Source organism: Ranitomeya imitator, chromosome 3 (genome assembly GCF_032444005.1).
Source record: "Ranitomeya imitator isolate aRanImi1 chromosome 3, aRanImi1.pri, whole genome shotgun sequence".
NCBI classification, from domain to species: domain Eukaryota; kingdom Metazoa; phylum Chordata; class Amphibia; order Anura; family Dendrobatidae; genus Ranitomeya; species Ranitomeya imitator.
In genome coordinates, this window is record NC_091284.1 from 427,497,678 (window position 1) to 427,516,750 (window position 19,073).

The 19,073-nt window shown below is 45.4% G+C and overlaps 1 protein-coding gene across 2 annotated transcripts in view; it reads left to right on the forward strand.

Annotated features, from left to right (window-relative positions):
• ULK2 (unc-51 like autophagy activating kinase 2) overlaps window positions 1-19,073 on the forward strand; it is a 168,031-nt gene that overhangs the window by 113,469 nt on the left and 35,489 nt on the right. For both annotated transcript variants that reach the window (XM_069757236.1, XM_069757238.1), the window contains exons 11-12: window positions 153-203; window positions 16,739-16,830. In XM_069757236.1, coding sequence (XP_069613337.1) covers window positions 153-203; window positions 16,739-16,830 — 143 coding nt within the window. The remainder of the gene's footprint in view (window positions 1-152; window positions 204-16,738; window positions 16,831-19,073) is intronic.

A 19,073-nucleotide genomic window follows, 5' to 3' on the forward strand; every position in this document is an offset into this window, starting at 1 on the left:
TTTTAAAAATGTTAAAATGAAATTCCTATTTTCGAGATGTCAGAAGTCTTGTGATGCCAAGTAAAAGTAGAATATGGACTTTAATCATATGATCCGCTAGTTGGCTGAGGATGTACGTCCACTAATACCGTATTTATTTTTTTCTTCTACAGAGGGATTTTTCAATCATCCTTTCTTAGTTCAGGTGTCTACAGTCAAAAAGTGTAAGTACATACTGTGGAGGGTAAATATTGATCCTTCTTGTGGTTAGTAATGAGCCTGCCAGTTGCACTCAAAGTGCAAATTCTTGCGGGTGCGTACTTGTCGGTTACATTTTTTTTTTTTTGTTTACTTGGTCCAGTTCAAAAATGGAGAATAGCAATAGATGCCTACAGTGCTGTTGTATATCCAGGATTTTTCTTTAACCCCTTCCCGACCTGTGACACAGCGTATGCGTCATGAAAGTCGGTGCCAATCCGACCTGTGACGCATATGCTGTGTCACAGAAAGATCGCGTCCCTGCAGATCGGGTGAAAGGGTTAACTCCCATTTCACCCGATCTGCAGGGACAGGGGGAGTGGTAGTTTAGCCCAGGGGGGGTGGCTTCACCCCCTCGTGGCTACGATCGCTCTGATTGGCTGTTGAAAGTGAAACTGCCAATCAGAGCGATTTGTAATATTTCACCTAAAAAAATGGTGAAATATTACAATCCAGCCATGGCCGATGCTGCAATATCATCGGCCATGGCTGGAAATACTAATGTGCCCCCACCCCACCCCTCCGATCGCCCCCCAGCCCCCCGATCTGTGGCCCGCTCCCCTCCGTCCTGTGCTCCGCTCCCCCGTCCTCCTGTCCGCTCCCCCGTGCTCCAATCACACCCCCCCGTGCTCCAATCAAACCCCCCCGCACTCCGATCCCCCCCCGTGCTCCGAACCACCCCCCCTGCACACCGATTCCCCCCCCCCTGCACACCGATCCACCCGCCCGCACACCGATCACTCTCCCCCATGCTCCGATCCCTCCCCCCCCGTGCTCCGACGCCCCCCCGTGCCCTGATCTCCCCCCCCTGTGCCCTGATCTCCCCCCCTTATACTTACCGATCCTGGCGGGGTCCGTCAGTCTTCTTCCCCGAGCGCCGCCATGTTCCAAAATGGCGGGCGCATGCGCAGTGCGCCCGCCGAATCTGCCGGCCGGCAGATTCGTTCCAATGTGAATTTTGATCACTGTGATATAATCTATCACAGTGGTCAAAATAAAAAAACAGTAAATGACCCCCCCCATTTGTCCCCCATAGATAGGGACAATAATAAAATAAAGAATTTTTTTTTTTTTTCACTAAGGTTGGAGTTACGGTTAGGGTTAGGGTTAGGGGTAGGGGTAGGGGTAGGGGTAGGGTTAGGGGTAGGGGTAGGGGTAGGGGTAGGGTTAGGGGTAGGGGTAGGGGTAGGGTTAGGGTTAGGGGTAGGGTTAGGGGTAGGGGTAGGGGTAGGGTTAGGGGTAGGGTTAGGGTTAGGGTTAGGGTTTCGGTATGTGCACACGTATTCTGGTCCTCTGCGGATTTTTCTGCAGCGGATTTGATAAATCCGCAGTGCTAAACCGCTGCGGATTTATGGCAGATTTACCGCGGTTTTTCTGCGCATTTCACTGCGGTTTTACAACTGCGATTTTCTATTGGAGCAGTTGTAAAACCGCTGTGGAATCCGCAGAAAGAAGTGACATGCTGCGGAATGTAAACCGCTGCGTTTCCGTGCAGTTTTTCCGCAGCATGTGTACAGCGATTTTTGTTTCCCATAGGTTTACATTGAAATGTAAACTCATGGGAAACTGCTGCGGATCCGCAGCGTTTTCCAAAGCGTGTGCACATACCTTTAGAATTAGGCTATGTGCACACGGTGCGGATTTGGCTGCGGATCCGCAGCGGATTGTTCCATCAGGTTTACAGTACCATGTAAACCTATGGAAAACCAAATCCGCTGTGCCCATGGTGCGGAAAATACCGCACGGAAACGCTGCGTTGTATTTTCCGCAGCATGTCAATTCTTTGTGCGGATTCCGCAGCGTTTTACACCTATTCCTCAATAGGAATCCGCAGGTGAAATCCGCAGGTAAAACGCAGTGCCTTTTACCCGCGGATTTTTCAAAAATGGTGCGGAAAAATCTCACACGAATCCGCAACGTGGGCACATAGCCTTAGGGTTAGGGTTGGGTTGGAATTAGGGTTGTGGTTAGGGTTAGGGGTGTGTTGGGGTTAGGGTTGTGGTTAGGGGTGTGTTGCGGTTAGGGTTGTGGTTAGGGTTACGGCTACAGTTGGGATAAGGGTTAGGGGTGTGTTGGCGTAAGAATTGAGGGGTTTCCACTGTTTAGGCACATCAGGGGGTCTCCAAACGCAACATGGCGCCACCATTGATTCCAGCCAATCTTTTATTCAAAAAGTCAAATGGTGCTCCTTCCCTTCCGAGCCCCGACGTGTGCCCAAACAGTGGTTTACCCCCACATATGGGGTATCAGTGTACTCAGGACAAACTGGGCAACAATTACTGGGGTCCAATTTCTCCTGTTACCCTTGAGAAAATAAAAAATTGCTTGCTAAAACATCATTTTTGAGGAAAGTAAAATGATTTTTTATTTTCACGGCTCTGCGTTGTAAACGTCTGTGAAGCACTTGGGGGTTCAAAGTGCTCACCACATATCTAGATAAGTTCCTTGGGGGGTCTAGTTTCCAAAATGGGGTCACTTGTGGGGGGTTTCTACTGTTTAGGCACACCAGGGGCTCTGCAAACGCAACGTGACGCCCGCAGACCATTCCATCAAAGTCTGCATTTCAAAACGTCACTACTTGACTTCCGAGCCCCGACATGTGCCCAAACAGTGGTTTACCCCCACATATGGGGTATCAGCGTACTCAGGACAAACTGGGCAACAATTACTGGGGTCCAATTTCTCCTGTTACCCTTGAGAAAATAAAAAATTGCTTGCTAAAACATCATTTTTGAGGAAAGAAAAATGATTTTTTATTTTCACGGCTCTGCGTTGTAAACGTCTGTGAAGCACTTGGGGGTTCAAAGTGCTCACCACATATCTAGATAAGTTCCTTGGGGGGTCTAGTTTCCAAAATGGGGTCACTTGTGGGGGGTTTCTACTGTTTAGGCACACCAGGGGCTCTGCAAACGCAACGTGACGCCCGCAGACCATTCCATCAAAGTCTGCATTTCAAAAGTCACTACTTCCCTTCTGAGCCCCGACGTGTGCCCAAACAGTGGTTTACCCCCACATATGGGGTATCAGCGTACTCAGGAGAAACTGGACAACAACTTTTGGGGTCCAATTTCTCCTGTAACCCTTGGGAAAATAAAAAATTCTGGGCTAAAAAATTATTTTTGAGGAAAGAAAACGTATTTATTATTTTCACTGCTCTGTGTTATAAACTTCTGTGAAGCACTTGGGGGTTCAAAGTGCTCACCTCACATCTAGATAAGTTCCTTTCGGGGTCTAGTTTCTAAAATGGGGTCACTTGTGGGGGGTTTCTACTGTTTAGCCACATCAGGGGCTCTGCAAACGCAACGTAACGCCCGCAGAGCATTCCATCAAAGTCTGCATTTCAAAATGTCACTACTTGACTTCCGAGCCCCGACATGTGCCCAAACTGTGGTTTACCCCCACATATGGGGTATCAGCGTACTCAGGAGAAACTGTACAACAACTTTTGGGGTCAAATTTCTCCTGTTACCCTTGGGAAAATAATAAATTGCAGGCTAAAAGATCATTTTAGAGAAAATAAAATTTTTATTTTATTTTCATGGCTCTGCGTTATAAACTTCTGTGAAGCACTTGGAAGTTCAAAGTCCTCACCACACATCTAGATTAGTTCCTTTGGGGGTCTAGTTTCCAAAATGGGGTCATATGTGGGGGATCTCCAATGTTTAGGCACACAGGGGCTCTCCAAACGTGACATGGTGTCCGCTAATGATTGGAGCTAATTTTCCATTTAAAAAGCCAATTGGCGTGCCTTCCCTTCCGAGCCCTGCCGTGCGCCCAAACAGTGGTTTACCCCCACATATGGGGTATCAGCGTACTCAGGACAAACTGGACAACAACATTTGCGGTCCAATTTCTCCTATTACCCTTGGCAAAATAGGAAATTCCAGGCTAAAAATCATTTTTGAGGAAAGAAAAATTATTTTTTATTTTCATGGCTCTGCATTATAAACTTCTGTGAAGCACCTGGGGGTTTAAAGTGCTCAATATGCATCTAGATAAGTTCCTTGGGGGGTCTAGTTTCCAAAATGGGGTCACTTGTGGGGGAGCTCCAATGCATAGGCACACAGGGGCTCTCTAAACGCGACATGGTGTCCGCTAACAATTGGAGCTAATTTTCCATTCAAAAAGTCAAATGGCGCGCCTTCCCTTCCGAGCCTTGCCGTGTGCCCAAACAGTGGTTTACCCCCACATATGAGGTATCGGCGTACTCGGGAGAAATTGCCCAACAAATTTTAGGATTCATTTTATCCTATTGCCCATGTGAAAATGAAAAACTGAGGCGAAAAGAATTTTTTTGTGAAAAAAAAAAGTACTTTTTCATTTTTACAGATCAATTTGTGAAGCACCTGAGGGTTTAAAGTGCTCAATATGCATCTAGATAAGTTCCTTGGGGGGTCTAGTTTCCAAAATGGGGTCATTTGTGGGGGAGCTCCAATGTTTAGGCACACGGGGGCTCTCCAAACACGACATGGTGTCCGCTAACGATGGAGATAATTTTTCATTCAAAGAGTCAAATGGCGCTCCTTCCCTTCCGAACCTTACCATGTGCCCAAACAGTGGTTTACCTCCACATGTGAGGTATCGGTGTACTCATGAGAAATTGCCCAACAAATTTTAGGATCCATTTTATCCTGTTGCCCATGTGAAAATGAAAAAAATTGAGGCTAAAAGAATTTTTTTGTGAAAAAAAAGTACTTTTTCATTTTTACGGATCAATTTGTGAAGCCCCCGGGGGTTCAAAGTTCTCACTATGCATCTAGATAAGTTCCTTGGGGCGTCTAGTTTCCAAAATGGGGTCACGTGTGGGGGAGCTCCAATTTTTAGGCACACGGGGGCTCTCCAAACGTGACATGGTGTCCGCTAAAGAGTGGAGCCAATTTTTCATTCAAAAAGTCAAATGGCGCTCCTTCCCTTCCAAGCCCTGCCGTGCGCCCAAACATTGGTTTACCCCCACATATGAGGTATCAGCGTACTCAGGACAAATTGGACAACAACTTTCGTGGTTCAGTTTCTCCTTGTACCATTGGGAAAATAAAAAAAATGTTGCTAAAAGATAATTTTTGTGACTAAAAAGTTAAATGTTCATTTTTTCCTTCCATGTTGCTTCTGCTGCTGTGAAGCACCTGAAGGGTTAAAAAACTTCTTGAATGTGGTTTTGAGCACCTTGAGGGGTGCATTTTTTAGAATGGTGTCACTTTTGGGTATTTTCATCCATATAGACCCCTCAAACTGACTTCAAATGTGAGGTGGTCCCTAAAAAAAATGGTTTTGTAAATTTCGTTGTAAAAATGAGAAATCGCTGGTCAAATTTTAACTCTTATAACTTCCTAGCAAAAAAAAATGTTGTTTCCAAAATTGTGCTGGTGTAAAGTATACATGTGGGAAATGTTATTTATTAACTATTTTGTGTCACATAACTCTCTGGTTTAACAGAATAAAAATTCAAAATGTGAAAATTGCGAAATTTTCAAAATTTTCGCCAAATTTCCGTTTTTATCACAAATAAACGCAGAATTTATTGACCTAAATTTACCACTAACATGAAGCCCAATATGTCACGAAAAAACAATCTCAGAACCGCTAGGATCCGTTGAAGCGTTCCTGAGTTATTACCTCATAAAGGGACACTGGTCAGAATTGCAAAAAACGGCCAGGTCATTAAGGTCAAAATAGGCTGGGTCATGAAGGGGTTAAATACTTTTTTTTGCGAATTGGTTATTAATCTTACCGCAGTTAACATGCCCCGAAATTTGCTGGGAACATAATAATGAACTGTTCCTAGCATTGTCACATCAGCACTAGAGATGAGCGGTGTTCGAGTCTGTTTGCCAATTTCAAATTCGAGCTGTTTTGGGCGGTGTTCGAGTCGTTCGACGAACCCGAACAATTTGCTTAAAATTCGGCTGTTCGAGTTTCTGTTCGATAACTGTTCGTTCACCAAAAGCCTAGCTTGATGTGCACATTAAAACTGTTTATCATTGTTAAGACTGTTTCAGTGTATAGTGGGCGGGGTGGGGGATAGATCTGTGCTGAAATAACGCCTATCTCCTTTTTTTTTTTTTTCTTTTTTCTTTCCCGCATTTACAGTGGGGCGGTGCAGTCTCAGCCTATTAGCAGTGCGCACACACACCGCAATGTGCATGTGATGCACACAAGCAAGGGCATGTGTCATTGGCTGTGTGTCACATGTCCTTGCCCTATAAGAACCAGCCATTTGCCCCGAAGCCACCATTTCCTCAATGCTGTAGCTTAGTGTTCGACGGCACCGCTGCTGCTGTGGGCGCTATACAGACTAAGTGTTTTTTTGGAGCGAATTGTCAGAGAGAGAGAGAGGTTTAGGGAGTTGGGAGGAGTCGGGACTAGTTGTAATATCGGCCCTTTTCAGGGTAGGTTACAGCAGTTCATAGCACTGTTTGCCAGGCAGGTCTGTGCCAGTGCTGTGCAAGTGTTTGTCACAGTATTTCGTGTAACTAGCTCAGCCAATCATTTTGGGCTAGTAGCATTGTCTGATAGTCATCTGAGTAGCCCGCCTGTGAAGCTAGCTACACTGCCTGTGTATCTCAATTTTTACTGCATCTAACCCAGTTAATAGTTTTGGGCCTAGGAGCAGTGTCTGCACGTCAGCAGAGTAGCCCACCTGTGAAACAAACTATACCGCCTGTGTATCTCAATTTTCACTGCATCTAATCCAGTTAAGTTTTGGGCCTAGTACCACAGTTTGGCCACTCAGTTTTGCTCGGTTTTCATCCATCGGTTGTTGTGCCAACAACTACAGATACAGAGTTGCCAATTAGTTAAGCACTAAAATGAGTGGCAAAAGACCTGCTGCTGGTGGAAAGGGGAATAAGCGTGTTGGAAAGGGAAAAAAAGGTTGTGTCCGTGGGGTAGGTGGTAAAGCAACAGTAACATCTGCAGAAGAAAGACCATCTTCCAGCCAAAGTAAGATGTCTACTTCTTTTCGTGGATCTGATACGATCCCTTTCTTACGACCATCGCTACAAGCATCGCCAAAAATTCCAGATGAGGCACAAAAACAGCAGGTGCTTGAACGGATATCAAGTGCTCGTTCAAGTGGGCTCTCCTCCATGTCAACTTCAACATCACAACTACTCCAGTCCTCAGAGTTGTCACCCCAATCGCACTTCCTTCCTCACATCTCCCAAGTCTCCAGCTGCCAGTCTGAGCATGGGGTAACACACATGGTTGAGTCTGTAGAGCTGTTTACGCATACTATAGCCTGGGAATCAGGTCAACTCAAGAGCTTTTGTGAATCCAGACAAGGAAATGATCTGCACTGATGCTCAGAATCTATGTGAGTCGGATCCAGGCCCAGATGAAGAAGGTTCTGAGCATAATGTAGACCCTCGTTCCCAAACTGTAACTCCTGTTGGTGGAGACTGAGGAAGATGATGATGAGACTGAGATACCTGATTGGAACAAAAACTTGACTTTTCGGTCGGGGCAGGAAGAGGTTGGCTCTGAGGACGATGGGTGTGAGAACACACAGGATGATAATGACGAGGTTGTAGACCCCACTTACTGTCAACCCCCAGTCCGCCAGTCCATGAGGTCAGCAGAGGAGGTGGAGGAAGATGCTAGTGACGAGTCTGATGACGAGGTAACGGTGCGCCTTCCTGGACAGAGACGGAGTACTGGAAGCACGTCAACAACTGCATCCTCAACCCCAACTGTGCCTCAGACCAGAAGTCGTGGTGTCTCTTCAGGTTGCATGGGCTCTAAGCCTTGCATAGCCTGGGCCTTTTTTTACATCGCAAAGGATGACCCAACTCATGTTGTCTGTAAGATTTGTCAACAAAATCTCAGTAGAGGCCAAAAAATGACTAGCTTGAGTACTTCATGCATGAACCGTCACATGGATATGAGGCATAAGTTGCAGTGGGAAGCTCACTGTGCTACAATGGGGCCTAGTGGACCGGGTCAACCAACATCTGCCCCATCAAGTGCATCCGCATCCTCTTCATCCTCTGTAACTGTGGGGACAGCAGTCGCACATTGTTTTGGATGCAGACCTTCCACCTCTTTACCCGCAACAGCCAGTGTGATTGGCAGGTCGTCAGGACAATTGCAAGTGGAAACACCTGCTGGTGTTGAGCGCTCTCCGACATCGACACCACATTTTGATCAAGGCAACGTAACATTTCCGCCTGCACCTTCCTCACAGACCAGCAGTTTTCCGGGGACACCCTACTCAACTCCGTCTAAGCACGGCAGCCAGCCCTCAGTCCCTCAGATGTGGACAAGTAAAAGACCATTTCCTCCTAGCCATGACAAAGCTGAGGTTGAATTTCTCCATCTGCAAGCTGTTGGCTACAGAAATGCTGCCTTTCCGCCTGGTGGACACAGGATTTTCGAGACCTTATGTCTGTCGCAGTGCCCCAGTACCAGATGCCCAGTCACCACTACTTCTCAAAGAAAGCTGTGCCTGCACTACACTAGCATGTCGCACACAACATCACCGTTTCCTTAAGAAACTCTTTGACAGGGTGCATTTCACCACAGACACTTGGACGAGTAGACATGGACAGGGGCATTACATGTCGGTGACTGGGCACTGGGTAACTACGGCGACATCAGGAGAAGGGGCTGCTGACCAAGTCTTGCCATCCCCACGAGTTGCTCGTCGATCCTCTGTATCTAGAAGTTCCTCCACTGCTTCTGCCTCCTCAACCTCCTCTCGGTCCTCCACCTGCACCCAAAGCCTGTCTGGTAATGCCACCCGCGTTGTAACTGCACAGGAGGAATCCTGCAACCTCCTCACTATGCTGTCACCAGGGCTCAACGGCATCAGGCAGTGTTTACATTGAAATGTCTGGGAAATGTGAGTCACTCAGCTGTGGAGTTGTGGTCAGCTCTGGAGACCGAGTTCCATCAATGGTTGTCTCCACTCAACCTGCAGCCAGGGAAGGCTGTGTGCGACAATGCTGCAAACCTGGGTGCGGCCCTTCGCCGGGGCAATGTCACACACGTGCCTTGTATGGCTCACGTTTTGAACCTGGTTGTCCAGCAATTTTTATCCCACTATCCCGGACTAGATGGGCTTCTGCAGAGGGCACGGTCGCTGTGTGCTCACTTCCACCGTTCACATCCCGCAGCTCGACGACTTGCATCTCTACAGAAGTCGTTTGGCCTGCCAGTTCACCGTCTGAAATGCGATGTGCCCACACGGTGGAATTCAACTCTGCACATGTTGAAGCGACTGTGGCAGCACCGATGAGCCCTGGTGCAATACGTTATGACGTATAGCCTGGGCCAACGAGATCAAGAGGTGGGGCTAATCACGCTGCAGGAGTGGTCTCAGATCAGGGACCTATGCACCCTTCTGCACAGTTTTGAAATGGCAACGAAGATGTTTAGTGCTGACGATGCCATTATCAGCATGACCATTCTGGTGATTTACATGCTGGAGCACACCTTACAGTGTTCAGAGTCAGGTGGTGGAACAAGAGGACGAGGAGGAACAGGAGGAGTCGAATGCGGAAGGGATCATATCTCCAAGGTCAAGAAGGTTGGCAGCACCAAGGCGGCTGGCATAGGAGGCTGGGGGAGAGGGATTAGAGGGCACATGGTAGCAGCCAAACTGTTGAGGAAGGTGCAGGAGGCGAGGAAGAAGTGGAGGACGAACTGGCGCTGGGTATGGAAGACTCATCAGATGAGGGAGACCTTGATCAAATTTCTTTTGTGCGAGGTTGGGGGGAGAAGGAAGCATGATTCTCACCTCGCAACCACCAAGACAACAAGGACTTGGTCCTCCTGGATGCGTGAGACACATGAGTTCCTTCTTGCTGCACTACCTGCAACATGACCCTTGGATTGTCAGAATCAGAAGTAATGCCGACTACTGGGTTGCCACACTCTTAGATCCCCTGTACAAAAGCAAATTTGGCGAAATAATTCCTGCCATAGAAAGGGATTCACGCATGCAGGAGTATCAGCAGAGACTGTTACAGAATCTAACATCTGCTTTTCCACAAAACACCAGTGGTGCACGTAGTCAATCTGAGTTCTAACTTGCCAACCGTGGGACTATCGAGTCATCACTCAAACTGTAACAGTAACATCGTATCTGGTGGTAACAGCAATTTTTTCCAATCGTTTCAAGATTTTTTTTAGACCATCCTTTGCAAGGCCACAGGAGACAAGAAGTCTGATGCACAGCGAACGCCTAGAGAGGATGGTACAAGAGTATCTCCAAGTTAACATCGATGCCATGACTGTGGAACTGGACCCTTGCTCATTTTGGGCTTCCAATCTTGAAAAATGGCCTGAGCTCGCCACTCATGCCTTGGAGATCGTCGTGCCCCGCAGCCAGCGTTCTCTCTGAACGTGTGTTCAGCACTGCTGGTGGTGTGCTGACAGATAAGCTCACGCGGCTGTCCAGTGACAATGTAGACTGTTGTGAATTCTGTGGCAGAGCTCCCTCCTGTGGTCACAAGTGGTACTTCGGCTGATTCTCTCTGTGAGCTTCCGTTAGTGGAGGAGAGTGGTACTGCGGCTTCTGAGTTTCCTTCCTCAGGTGATGTGGTGAAGTCGTTAGGTGCTGCTCTATTTAACTCCACCTAGTGCTTTGATCCTGGCCTCCAGTCAATGTTCTAGTATTGGACCTGTTTCCTCCTGGATCGTTCCTGTGGCCTGCTGCTCTGCATAGCTAAGTTCTGCTTTGCTATTTTGTTTGCTGTTTTTTCTGTCCAGCTTGCTTATTTTGTTTTTTCTTGCTTGCTGGAAGCTCTGGGACGCAGAGGGTGTACCTCCGTGCCGTTAGTTCGGTACGGAGGGTCTTTTTGCCCCCTTTGCGTGGTTGTTTGTAGGGTTTTGTGTTGACCGCAAAGTTACCTTTCCTATCCTCTCTCTGTTCAGAAAGTCGGGCCTCACTTTGCTAAATCTATTTCATCTCTATGTTTGTCTTTTCATCTTAACTCACAGTCATTATATGTGGGGGCTGCCTTTTCCTTTGGGGTATTTCTCTGTGGCAAGGTAGGCTTATTTTCTATCTTCAGGTTAGCTAGTTTCTCAGGCTGTGCCGAGTTGCATAGGGAGCGTTAGGCGCAATCCACGGCTGCCTCTAGTGTGGTTGGAGAGGATTAGGGATTGCGGTCAGCAGAGTTCCCACGTCTCAGAGCTCGTTCTATGTTTTTGGGTTATTGTCAGGTCACTGTAAGTGCTCTGACTTCTATGTCCATTGTGGTACTGAATTACCAGATCATAACAGTAGACAGACTAACGCTCATCAAGATGAACAAATCCTGGATCCGCAAGGACTTTTCTACCCCTGTGTCCTCTTGGGGAAACTAAAAGCTTGATGATTTTTGAAAATCACCTCCCCAACCGTTTTAAAAATACTCTGGCGAGATTGATGCCACTTAAGTGGTGCCTGTTGCCGAAATTTTTGAAAAAATTGAGACTTTTATTTAGTCCTCTTGCTGAGTTTTTCATGACGTTGCCATCGTCAATTCCAGGTGGGTGGGGTCGTCTGCAGAGTTGTTTCCTCATACTATGGCCTGGGATTCCGAGGTCTGCTCCAAAGCTTCAGTGTCTGCTAGTCAGCAGAGTAGCCCAGCCACCCACCGCCTGTTTACCTAAGTACTATTTTGTAACGGCATCTAGCCCAGGAAATCCTTTTGGGCCTAGTAGCAATTTCTGCTACTCAGCAGAGTACCCCACCCATGAAGCAAGCTACACCGCCTTCTTTCTTTCTCAATCTAACCCCTCGGATCTGTGATGTCCTCTCCCTCCAGCTCTCTCCTTCTCACAGTTGGACTACCGCGTGTTTTCACACTGTGTCGAATCTTTTGGGCCCAGGCATAAGATATCGTCGAGGTAATGGATATTATGTGCCTCCTTACAAACGTCCATGACGACACATTCGAGGAAGCAACTAAATGCCTCAAATAGTGAGCAGGATATGGAGCACCCCATGGGCAAACAGCGATCTATGTAGTATGCTCCTTCACAAAAGCAGCCCAATGGGAGGACACTATTCGGAGGCACAGGTAGTAACCGGAACGCTCCCTCAATGTCTGTTTTGGCCATTAGGCTGGCCCTTACCAACTTCTTGACCCGCCTGATTGCCTCGTGGTTCCGCGTTGATGTTGTCGTTTACTGACCTGCCCCTTGGATATGACAAATGGTGGATTAGTCTGAATGTATTGGGTTCATTTTTTGGCACAACTCCCAACAGGGGTACCACTACGTCTTCTAAGCAAAGTGTTCTGAATGGACCCTCCGCCATTCTACCTAAAGATATTTATTTTTTAATTTTTTGTCACGACGTCTGGGTGTTGGTAGGGTGATTTTAGATTTTTACTCCAGCCTTTCTTGATTTTTAGAAGGGCATGACATGCCTATATCTGTGTCTCCTCCTCCTTTTACTCCTCCACCTCTTTTCTTTTCGCATGACTATATGTAGTTTTGACTTTTCCATGTGTGTGTTGTGTCCTCTGAGCAGTTTGTCAGCTTTTGGACACCTTTTAAGGTGTATTCCATGTGTTTGTATGTGTTTGCCTGCCATTGGCTTCAATGGGGTTTGACGGTGTTCGTCGAACATTTGACGAACATTTGGTCGAACACGTTACTGTTCGACGAACTGAAACCGAACACTAGGGAGGTGTCTCAACACTAATAAGCACATGCCACTTGTGCTGCTGAATCTAGAGCATTGGACAGAGGAGAAGACAAATGCTGATGATGGATTTAATAATTCTGGTCGCTTGATCAAAACAATTAAAGGGAACCTGTCAACAGGATTGTGCTCCGTAAACTACAGACAGTGTCAGGTCGGCGCCATTGTACTGATTAGAATGATTCCTTGGTTGATGAAATCTGTCTCGTGGTTGTTGTACAGGAAAGAAATATATCTTGGTACCGTGTTAGCCAGTAGATGGAAAAATATTTAGAATTGAGGGCCCTCAGTGGTTGATACCTTTTAATGGCTAACTGAAAAGATGGTAACAAATTGCAAGCTTTCGAGACTACACAGGTCTCTTCATCAGGCAAAGACTCAAACAAATTCTGAAGAATCACTTATTTATGCACAACATAGCACAGAAAAAAAGGGGGAAAACCATGGATAAGACAGGTGACATGAAGCAGAATTACCATGAGTGATAAACAGTTACGTCCATAAATATTGGGCCAGTTCTTAGATAAGGATTGTTTTATTGGGGTATGGTTCTGTTGTGATGACCCCTCATAGTCTGAGGGGCAAGTTCCTTAGTTGATGTAAAAAGACATAAATCCATGCGACACATTCATTTCTGCAGTGTGTGTGTCAAAGGTCGTCATCAGTTTATATTCCCAGACTCTTCTGTCTCTCGGAGATTTGAAGCTACCTTTTAACACAAGGAATTTCATGTCCATAATGTTATGATTTGGGAGACAAAAATGTATTGCCACAGGTAGATCCATTCTTTTTTCTCTTGTTGTGTGGCGGTGAGAATTCATTCTTGTTCTAAGCTTTTGCCCTGTCTCCCCCACATACAGACCCCCAGTTGGACATTTAGTACAAATAATTAGGTACACCACATTAGAAGTGACACAGCTGAAAGTACCTGGGATCTTGTAGTCCTGATGTGAATTGGGGATCTTTTATCTTGTCCGTGGTCATTATAAATGGACAGGTTTTACATTTTTTTCTGGTTGCAAGGAAAGGTACCTGCAGCTGTTGGAGAGGGCAGGGAGCTCTTGACAATGATGCTTCTTAGATTTGGGGGCTGCCTAAAACACAGTAGTGGTGGGTCTGGAAAAATGGATTGTAAGCTGGCAGTAAAGGTTGCAATTTCTGTGCAGCTCCCCTTAGCACCTCCAGATTTGGATTGTAGGTGACTACTAGAGGTACCCGGTTATTTTCTTCTTTAGCTTTATAATGTAGCAAGTGATTCCTTTATAGTCTGGTGGCTCTTGTAATCTGGTTTTCAATTGTTATTGGATGGTAGCCCTGGTTCAAAAAGGTCTTTCTGAGGCGACCAAGGTGTTCATCCCTATCCATTGGGTTGGAACATATACGATTGTATCTGATGGCTTGGCTGTAGACAATAGTTTTTTATGTGTTTTGGATGGAAACTGTCCCATTTAAGGTATGTTGGACGGTCGATTGGCTTCTGATATAGGGATGTCTCTATTTTATTGTTCTGCAGCTTAATGATGGTGTCCAAAAAGCTAATTTCAGTGCAGGAGTAGTTGAGTGTCAAGTTGATGGTAGGATGAAATTGATTAAACTGTTCATGGAACGTCTTTCGCTGCGGCTCAGACTCCGTCCAGATGATTAAAATGTCATCAATGTAGCGGTAGTAGGCCAGAGGCCTGATGGGGCATGAGGACGAAAAGTCAATTTCAAGCTTGGCCATGAAAAGATTTGCATACTGTTGGGCCATTTTACTTCCTATTGCTGTGCCAGTCTCCTGTAGATAGATCTTCTTGTCAAATTCAAAGTAATTGTGGGTGAGGATGAATTTTATAAGTTTCACCACAGAATTTGCATCAGTCCCTGTGTTTTCCAGGAAGAATTTGCAGGCATTTAATCCATCCTGGTGTGGGATATTGGAGTACAAAGATTCCACATCCATGGTGGCCAGGATGGTTCCTTCTGGTAGAGGACCTATTGCTGATAGTTTATTCAATAGGTCAGTTGTGTCCTGAATGAAGCTGGGTGTATCCTTTACCAGGGGTCTAAGAATACCCTCTACCCATCCAGATATCTGCTCAGTAAGGGTGCCCACACATGAAATAATTGGTCTTCCCGGGTTTCCAGATTTGTGGATTTTGGGAAGCATGTAGAATGTCCCTGTTCTTGGACTTTCTGGTATCAGGTCATTGGCTCTTATGGATTCGTCGGGCAGACAAGATACCAACTTGTTTAGTTCCTTGTAATAATCCTGTGTAGGATCCGACTCCAATTTTTTGTAATAGCGTGTGTCCATAAGTTGTCTGTTTGCTTCCTTCATATAGTCTGATGTGTTCATCATGACTATTGCACCTCTCTTGTCAGCAGGTTTGATGATGATTTTTGTTGGTTTTCAGAGACTATGGCCTTTCTCTCCTGGGCACTGACGTTGAATTCTTGTCTCCTGTTAGTATCTATGATGGTGGATTTTATCAAATGTCTGAAGGAGTCTTTATACTTATCCAAATGAGGGTTGCGTCCAGGTGGAGGTGTCCAGTCTGACCTCTTCTTTGTTGTTAGGATCCCTTTTCCTTCAGTCCAGGTGGGTTCTGAATCTTCTGTATCATTGAAATATTCCCTCAGGCGCAGTCTCCTGAAAAAATGTTCAATATCACTGTAGAGTTCAGTTTTATCCAGGGCCTTAGTAGGACAAAATGAGAGTCCTCTGGAAAGCAAGGCCAGTTCCATTTATAATCTGAGAGATTAATGACAGTTAGATGCTTTTGTCTGGAGGTGCTAAGGGGAGCTGCACGGAAATTACAATTTTTACTGCAAAAAGATGCCCACTTACAATCCATTTTTCCAGACCCCCCACTACTGTGTTTTAGGCAGCCCCCAAATCTAAGAAGCATCATTGTCAAGAGCTCCCTGTCCTCTCCAACAGCTACAGGTAACATTCCTTGCAACCAGAAAAAATGTAAAACCTGTCCATTTATAATGACCACAGACAAGATAAAGATCCCCAATTCACATCAGGACTACAAGATACCAGGTACTTTCAGCTGCGTCACTTCTAATGTGGTGTACCTAATTATTTGTACTAAATGTCCAACTGGGGGTCTGTATGTGGGGGAGACGGGGCAAAAGCTTAGAACAAGAATGAATTCTCACCGCCACACAACAAGAGAAAAAATAATGGATCTACCTGTGGCAATACATTTTTGTCTCCCAAATTATAACATTATGGACATGAAATTCCTTGTGTTAAAAGGTAGCTTCAAATCTCAGAGAGACAGAAGAGTCTGGGAATATAAACTGATGACGACCTTTGACACTCACACTGCAGGAATGAATGTGTCGCATGGATTTATGTCTTTTTACATCAACTAAGGAACTTGCCCCTCAGACTATGAGGGGTCATCACAACAGAACCAGACCCCAATAAAACAATCCTTATCTAAGAACTGGCCCAATATTTATGGACGTAACTGTTTATCACTCATGGTAATTCTGCTTCACGTCACCTGGCTTATCCATAGTCTGTCTTATCCATGGTTTTTCCCTTTTTTTTTTTTTCTGTGCTATGTTGTGCATAAATAAGTGATTCTTCAGAATTTGTTTGAGTCTTTGCCTGATGAAGAGACCTGTGTAGTCTCGAAAGCTTGCAATTTGTTACCATCTTTTCAGTTAGCCATTAAAAGGTATCAACCACTGAGGGCCCTCAATTCTAAATATTTTTGTGGTTGTTGTGTAATCTTTATTTTCAGTGGCGATACAGTGGAGTGATGCAACACAAAAAGGAGGAGAATGACAGAATTGTGGAAGCTAAGAGATTTGTTACGGTACAAATGTTAATGTTTTTTCTAATGTTCTTGTATATTTTAGCCTGTCCTGTCCCAGTTCCTACTTACTCGGGGTCAAGTATTTCTGGCAGCTCCTGTGGAAGCTCACCATCTTGTCGCTTTGCATCTCCTCCTGTAAGTTTTTGGAAACTTTACTACTTCCATGATTAAAATCATCACTCTGTTCTTTGTAGAATACTTTTACAAATCATGTGCTACCAGCACTGAACCTGTTAGAGAGCTTGATGGGACAAAAGATTGTCTCACTTAACTCAAAGGAGGCGGATGTGCGGAATATTGAGTCCGACGTCAGTACCCAAGTTTTGAGGTGGGCTCCGGCGGTGAACACACCTCAAAGCTGCAAGATGTTTTGAACAGCTGACATGTGCCCACAATAGGCGCGGTCGGAATCGCTATCCGCCCGTGCCTATTAACTAGTTAAATGCCGCTGTTAAACTCTTACAGCGGCATTTAACTTGCGCTTCCAGCCATCGTTGGCATGAAAACCAGACGTCTCCTTGAGACCTCTATGGTTGTTGTTGCCAGATTGCTATGAGCGCCATCCTGTGGTCGTCGCTCATAGCAATGCTGTAATTCAGCTACATAGGGGCGATCTTAGCATCGCCCCTTATGTAGCAGAGCCGATCAGGCTATGCCAGCTTCTAGCCTCCCATGGAGGCTATTGAAGCATGGCAAAATAAAAAAAAAAGTGTTTAAAAATATTAAAAAAGTAGCAAAAATATAAAAGTTCAAATCACCTCCCTTTCGCCCCATTCAAAATAAAACGATAAAAAAAATCAAACCTACACATATTTGGTATCATCGCATTCAGAATCACCCGTTCTATAAAAAAAAAAAAAAAAATCACCTGATCGCTAAACGGCGTAGCGAGAAATTTCAAAACGTCAGAATTACGTCATCTTGGTTACCGCGACATTGCATTAAAATGCAATAATGGGTGATCAAAAGAGCGTATCTTCACTAAAATGGTATCATGAAAAACGTCAGCTCGGCACGCAAAAAGTAAGTCCTCACCCAACCTGAGATCACGAAAAATGGAGATGCTACGGGTATCAGAAAATTGCGCATTTTTTAATTATTTTTTTTTTAGCAAAGTTTGGAATTTTTTTTCACCACTTAGATAAAAAAAGAACCTAGACATGTTTGGTGTCTATGAACTCGTAATGACCTGGAGAATCATAATGGCAGGTCAGGTAGCATTTATTGAACCTAGCAAAAAAGCCAAACAAAAAAAACAAGTGTGGAATTGAACTTTTTTTTGCAATTTCACCACAATTGCAATTTTTTTCCTGTCTTGTAGTACACGACATGGTAAAACCAATGGCACTGTTCAAAAGTACAACTCTTCCCTCCAAAAATAAGCCCTCACATGGCCATATTGATGTAAAAATAAAAAAGTTATGGCTCTAGGAAAGAGGGGAGCGAAAAACTAAAACGCAAAACCGAAAAAAGCTCCGGGGGGTTAAGGGGTTAAATGAGGACTAGTGGCTTTTTTTTTTTTTTTTTTACCCTTTTCAGTTTCTGAAAGTGTTCCACATAAAGGGAGAATGTTATAGAGCAGAAGGAGCTGAACAGACTGGTATATAGTATTATAGGAAAATACTATATGAAATGTAATTGTATTTCATTCATGGGGGTCCTTGTTCTTTCTAGATGTCCAGTAGGTGGTCCTGCTTAGTAGCCTTTATTTGTTTGCCTAGTCATACAAGGAAGACTTTCAATAACTGAATAGAATTGCCTTTTGGACTACTAAGCCCAGTAAGAGCAGAGGTTGTAAATGACTCAATTTTTTTCCTGCAAAACCATATGTTAATCTCCTCCTGCTTTCCAACATTACGCTAGTACATGACACTGCTTGTTCGGGTTCAGTGTAATCATTACCTATCACCTTTTAAAACTAGCAATTTTCCAACTGTATAATTTGCCCCCAAAAAATGGAGCTTGGGTTTAAAGGGAAGCTGCTTTCCCCCCGACACAACCCCCACCCCCCTTCCCCCCCCCCCCCCCGCCAGGTATTTGTAACTAAAAGAGCCACCTTGTGCAGCACTAAAGCTGCATTCTGACAAGGTGGCTCTTTTAGTAATGCTCCCTGCACACGCTGAAATAAAAGCTTAGATAATGTGCCCCCTCATACCGTGAAATCGTCCTGGGAGCGGGTCTTTCCCCCCTAATCAGACGCTGCACAGCCGTCACTCCGGGCCTGTGAGCGCCGCCTCCTCTTGCTTCATTAGCATTCCCGGCGCCTGCGCTGTAAGTATTTTTTGCGGGCATGCGCAGTTGTGCTGCCCTTCGAACTTACAGAGCAGGCGCCAGGGACGCTAATGAAGCAAGAGGCGGCGGCGCTCACAGTCCCGGAG